General features: G+C 38.8%; 1 protein-coding gene across 1 annotated transcript; it reads left to right on the plus strand.

Annotated features, from left to right (window-relative positions):
* Positions 1–262: 262 nt before the first annotated feature.
* Positions 263–5,993, plus strand: LOC116330757 (Fc receptor-like protein 5). The gene is made up of 10 exons (XM_039599885.1): positions 263–305; positions 679–711; positions 1,362–1,628; positions 1,903–2,175; positions 2,319–2,579; positions 2,850–3,122; positions 3,251–3,511; positions 3,824–4,099; positions 5,415–5,714; positions 5,887–5,993. Exons 1-10 carry the CDS (start codon positions 275–277, stop codon positions 5,991–5,993), a joined length of 2,082 nt encoding a protein of 693 aa, XP_039455819.1. The 5' UTR covers positions 263–274.
* Positions 5,994–6,402: the final 409 nt, after the last annotated feature.

Genomic DNA, 6,402 nt, shown 5'->3' on the forward strand with positions numbered 1-6,402 from the left:
GCACTCAAAGCTCTTAACGGACAGAATTTAATGGGCAGACTTCCAAACAATTTAAATTCTTTAGATTCATTTCATAATAATCCATGTTTAAATTCCATTTACTCCAACATTACTCCAACTGGACCCTGGACACATTGCTCACTTTGCATTGGGGACTTGTTTGCAGGGGTTAGTAGCAACTCAAATCTTATTTACATTAAGTGTGACTTCTGTTTCTTTAAAGTAGAACACTTTGAGATTATCCTTGGATCAGAGTGCTGCAGGACCTAATGTGATGATGGGGCACACTTTGCTGGGATTATTCTGTAAGTACACTGATTTTCTATTTTTGAGTTTCACCATTTATGGAAAATATTTTTCTGCTGTTTCTCTGAGACTTTGGTGGCATCTAATTGGTGATTTATTTATTTCTTTTTAAATTTCTATACTATTGCATGAACTACATTTATTGCAGGTAGCATTTTTTAAGTAACTTTGTTAGAGGGTTTTTTGTCTGCAAATTTCATGTCAGTTATTTTTGTAATGTTTCCAGCCTGTTTATTATTTTACAGTTAATGGGTACAAACATACTGATTGGGGCATCTGAAAAGTCCCAGTTTTCGACTTCAGTTAATGATTCTGAGATTCTGATTTGATTTTCTGAGGTTGATAATCTCTTAATATTAATATTTGTTGTAGTGCTCACAACACTGTTCTCTGGAAATGCAGAAGGTGAGAATATTTTTTTTTCATTTGTGTGTTTTGTTCATTCATGTGTTTAGTGTTTACCTTTTCCAAACTCCTTTGTTCTTATATTTGATATACTTTTTTAATGCATTTTGCATTTTGTATGTAACATTTCATTTAAAATATCTGCACACATAACAGATTTTGATCACATTAGAAGATGTTAAACTCACCACTGAGGCTAACTGTGTGTGTTTATTGTAGTTTGTTGCCTTTATGCAGTTCAGCTTTCTTTCTTTTTTTTTATCTCATCTTCTCAGCAGACTGAGAAAGTAATCAAGCAGAAACCACTGCTTAGAAGACAAGAACAACCACAAGTACAGATAGTTATAGTTTTATATTCTTCTCTGTAATTACCCATCTTCTTCAGTTTTAAAAGTCTCTGACACTTAACTTGAGCAATGTAGATCAACTGACTGAATTGCAAATTGACCTTTCCTGGGCAGCGTCATCTTTATTTTTAGTGTTTAACATGTCACTACATAACCTCAATAGACATCCACATGTGCTGTAATCTCATGACTCCAGTGTGAGTCATATTTTAATTTGTATTACAAATTCAGTGGCGTTCATTTGATTAATTTCTTTATGTATTTTTGTTTGTTTGCATGTTTGTTTTTACTTTCCATTTAAAGAACTCAACGTGAAGGCCACTCTAAGAGCAGACAGAACAACCATACCAGCAGGGGGCAGTGTGACACTGACCTGTGATCTGAAGGACCTTACTGACTTAGTTTATCAGTGGTTCAGAGAAACCTCATCTGGAAACAAGTCCACAATAGAGGATCAGTTTGCTAGAGGGATCAGTATCTCTAAAGGAGGCATCTACACCTGTAGAGGATGGAAAAAAAACACAGATTTAATCACAACAGAAAGTGATCCCGTCACTATTCATGAAACTGGTATATTTTTAAATTTCTTTTGGAATAAAATATTTGGATTGTGTGTGAAAGTGAGTGATAAATCAAGGAAATGTATAGTCTTCTTCTTCTTCCTAGCAGTTCATATCCAAAGATGCAGGGTCCGCTGTAAGGAAATGTATAGTGTGGACAGTCTAATGTGTCACATGCAGGATTACTAATTTCAGTTTGGTGTCTGTAGATAAATTAGCCTAATCAGTAAGTTTGATCAATATTTTAAGAAATTTCTTCCTGTGGTAATCTGTATCTTTAACAGCAAGTAAACCCAGAGTCACACTGACAGCACACAGTTCAATCCTACCAGCAGGGGGCAGTGTGACACTGAGCTGCTCTGTGGAGGGCTCTGCTGGCTGGAAGTTTGACTGGTTCAGACGTGATTCACAGTTTTCTGGAGCTCAGAAAATAGGAGCTGGAACATCAGAGCACACTATCAGTATTTCAGAAGGAGGCATCTATTACTGCAGAGGAGGGAGAGGAGATCCAGTTTTCTCCACAGAGGACAGTGCTCCAGTTACAATTCAGAAACAAGGTGAGGGTGAAATTTTGTTGTGAAATAAAACACAACTTCATGATTAAATCAAAGTAACGCTTTAAAAATATAATTTTCTTAATTTGTTTTTGTTCCCTGTTGATTTTTTTTAAAATATTTGTATTTATTTGTTTGTTGAACAGTTTTGGCTGCTGTGAAACTGCAGCACAGCTGGTCTCAGATATTCACTGGTGAGACAGTCACTCTCAGATGTGAGATTCAGGGAGGTGAAGGAAAGGTGTGGAAATATGAATGGACAGCACCCAACACAAACAGCCCTCCAACATCCAGTGAATACAGGATCAGCAGAGTTTCAGTGTCCCACAGTGGAGACTACAGATGTCGGGGTAGCAGTGACTATCTCTTAACAGGATGGAGTGATGCCTTCACACTGACAGTTTCATGTAAGTTGGACCATGATTCATGGGCGCTCTTAAAATATTAACAATTTAAGGTGGAATGTACAGAGATGACAGTTTGAGAAGAGAATGATAAATCAGTGAAAACTTTTCTGTAGTTTGTTACAAAGTCTAATGTGTCACATCCAGAGAAACTAATTTCTGTTTGGTGTTTGAAGGTAAGTTACTCAATGAATGTTTAAAATGTGATGAGTACTATAAGAAACTTATTCTTGATGATGATTTAATGTTTTGCTTATATTGTTTCTTCAACAGCAGGTAAACCCAGAGCCACACTGACAGCACAAAGTTCAATCCTACCAGCAGGGGGCAGTGTGACACTGAGCTGCTCTGTGGAGGGCTCTGCTGGCTGGAAGTTTGACTGGTTCAGACGTGATTCACAGTTTTCTGGAGCTCAGAAAATAGGAGCTGGAACATCAGAGCACACTATCAGTATTTCAGAAGGAGGCATCTATTACTGCAGAGGAGGGAGAGGAGATCCAGTTTTCTCCACAGAGGACAGTGCTCCAGTTACAATTCAGAAACAAGGTGAGGGTGAAATTTTTTGTGAGATAAAACACAAATTTATGAATAAAATCAACATAACATTTGATAACTGTCAAGTGTTTGTTTTTATGTTTGTGTCTTTCTCCACATTGTGTATGTTTGTTGAACAGTTTTGGCTGCTGTGAAACTGCAGCACAGCTGGTCTCAGATATTCACTGGTGAGACAATCACTCTCAGATGTGAGATTCAGGGAGGTGAAGGAAAGGTGTGGAAATATGAATGGACAGCACCCAACACAAACAGCCCTCCAACATCCAGTGAATACAGGATCAGCAGAGTTTCAGTGTCCCACAGTGGAGACTACAGATGTCGGGGTAGCAGTGACTATCTCTTAACAGGATGGAGTGATGCCTTCAGACTGACAGTTTCATGTAAGTTGGACCATGATTCATGCTGACATTTAATGTTTTCATGTTTACATCTGTCTTAACAGGAAAACTGTTACTGCAAACTGAAAGCGAGAGTTCAAGAACCGATAAGTGGGATCGATAAGCAGGCAGAGACTAATGATTCCCAGGACTTAGACTACTGGGAACCAGTTCTCTACTCCCATCCCTGCATGCAGGATTATGAATTACTGTTTGTGTTTGTAGATAAATTAATCAGTGTTTAAAGTGTGATCAGTACTGTAACAAGTTTATTCTTGATTATGTTTTAATGTTTTACTTATTTTGTTTCTTCAGCAGCAAGTAAACCCAGAGCCACACTGACAGCACACAGTTCAGTCATACCAGCAGGGGGCAGTGTGACACTGAGCTGCTCTGTGGAGGGCTCTGCTGGCTGGAAGTTTGACTGGTTCAGACGTGATTCAGTCTCTTCTAAAGCTCAGCTCATGAGAGGAAATGAAGCAAACAGAGTTATTAGTGTCTCACAAGGAGGTCTGTACCACTGCAGAGGAGGGAGAGGAGATCCAGTTTACTACACAGAGGACAGCGCTCCAGTTACAATTCACAAACAATGTGGGTGTTACGTTTTGTTAGGGGAAAATAACCGACAACATTAATTAACATGAATTAATCATCTAATACAATACGCACATACAACATCCTCATACAAATCTATCCAGGAACCCAGAGTGATGTTAAAGTGTTTAAAACTCAGCAGCTTGAGCCTGAACTTCAGCAGGTAACAAAGACAGTGACGGGCAATCAAGCCTGGAGCATTGTAGCCTCCATGCCTGTGTATGTTTGAACAGCAGAATCACTGTCTCTTTGAAGTGTTTTTTTTGCTGGTCTTCATCTTTGCTTTCTTTTGTTGACTTTGTGTTCATGTGTTTCAAGACTAAAAGAAAAATTTTAAATTGTGTCCTCATTAGGATTGTAGTTTGTGTCAGGTTCTAGTACTGTTAATCAATCAATCAATCAATCAATCTTTATTTATAAAGCACTTTTCATACAGGAATGTAACACAAAGTGCTTTACATGGTTAAAAGCAGCCCACCCCACCAGAGCACAAAACAAAAAATGACTTCCACGCTCCCTGCTCCCAAGGAAGGACCAATGCCGCCAAAAATTTGCAGTTTCACAACAACCAAATTTATTTTATTTATCTTTGAAGGTAGGAACTGTCAGGTTGGGCAAGAACAAAACAACAAACAAAATAGTTAGTTCTGTTTCCTTCTGGAAAGGAAACAGAACTAACTATCATGAAAGCCCAAAAGACAAGCCTTTTACCCGTCTCCCTAACCTACACATGAGAAAAAGGTTTTAAAAGAAAAAGGCTTCCCACTCCTACAGTTACAAGATCAATTAAAAAAACAGTCTATTTACAATATTTACAATATACAAACATAACTAATCTTGTTCTTCAGCACAAACTTCATCACACACAGTACATAACTGAACACAGCCTGGTTGGAAGCAGGAAGAGCTACACTGGTCTAGACGGGTCTCAATTTATACAATTTATTGCCAGCTCCATTCAGTCTTCAACCAATGATCAGCCTCCACCTGGAACTTAAACAAAAAACAGCAGAGAAAATAAACAATGCCACCATTTTTGTATTCATCAATCCCTCCAAATTCAGCTCTAAGTTCCCCATGTTTGTTCCCTGTGCATAATTTGGTCACAAAATTTTGCATCGTTAACGGAATTTTGATTGACGCACCACAAATTACTGAATGCATGTACATGTTGAGATATTGTTGAGATATTTGACATGTTTAGATAGTCTCACTCTTAAAGTTCATCATAAATATTTGTGAGTCAACATTTTAGTGACATTGAATTCAGAGTTAAGAGACGAAACATTGAGAGAAAATCTTTGTTGAACAGATAAACCCCGTCCTGTCCTCACTGTGTCTCCATCATGGCTGAGTCCTGGAGCCTCAGTAACTCTGAACTGTGAGGTTGAACATCCGTCTGCAGGATGGAGCTTCTACTGGTATAAAGCTGTTCCTGATCTATCAGAGAAATCCTCCAGTTATGAGCTGCTACCTGATGGCAGTGGGACTGCACAGGACTCCTACATCATTCATGGACAGACACACACAGCAGGATATGTGTGCAGAGCTGGAAGAGGAGACCCAGAGTATCACACTGATCACAGTCAACCAAAGTTTCTCTGGTCTGCAGGTCAGTTTGAGGAATTTTAATCTTCGTGTTGATGATTTGAAAGTCTGTAAATCTGGCTGCATAACTAGCAGGACTCCTGTGAACCACACAAAAGTCAAACGTATATTTCCACTGTGATATTTTGAATCCTAACATCTGTGAGCTTTGTCTCTTCACTGCATGTTGTTTCCAGATGTTCATTCAGCAGCGTCTCTCACAGTGAGTCCTGACAGAGTGCAACACTTCACCTCTGACTCTGTCTCACTGACCTGTGAGGAAACTTCACTGAGTGGAGAGTGAGGAAGTTCTCTGAGGACGGCCGACTGTACTCTGACTGTAGGAGAATGACTGGATCCAGATGTAACATCAACACATCAAAGTCAGATACTGCAGTGTACTGGTGTGAGTCTGGATCAGGAGAGTTCAGCAGTGCAGTCAACATCACTGTACAGAGTATGTTATTATACATATGTATTTGTGTTTTCATACTACCCAGCTGTATCTAAGCAAATCTGTCTATCAAAACTAGACAAAAAGTGGGGCATGTAGGCAATTTTAAGTATCTCAGCTAACCAGCTCCATCTTTATCAGTAAAAAAAAAAAAAATCATAATTCTGCTACAGGCGGGTTGTACGTGGGATAGAGTTTTCGGACCAGCAAGTTTTTCTTCATAACTTACACTTACACAAAACAAAACCAAACAGCAAAA

The sequence above is a fragment of the Oreochromis aureus genome, linkage group 3, assembly GCF_013358895.1.
Source record: "Oreochromis aureus strain Israel breed Guangdong linkage group 3, ZZ_aureus, whole genome shotgun sequence".
NCBI classification, from domain to species: domain Eukaryota; kingdom Metazoa; phylum Chordata; class Actinopteri; order Cichliformes; family Cichlidae; genus Oreochromis; species Oreochromis aureus.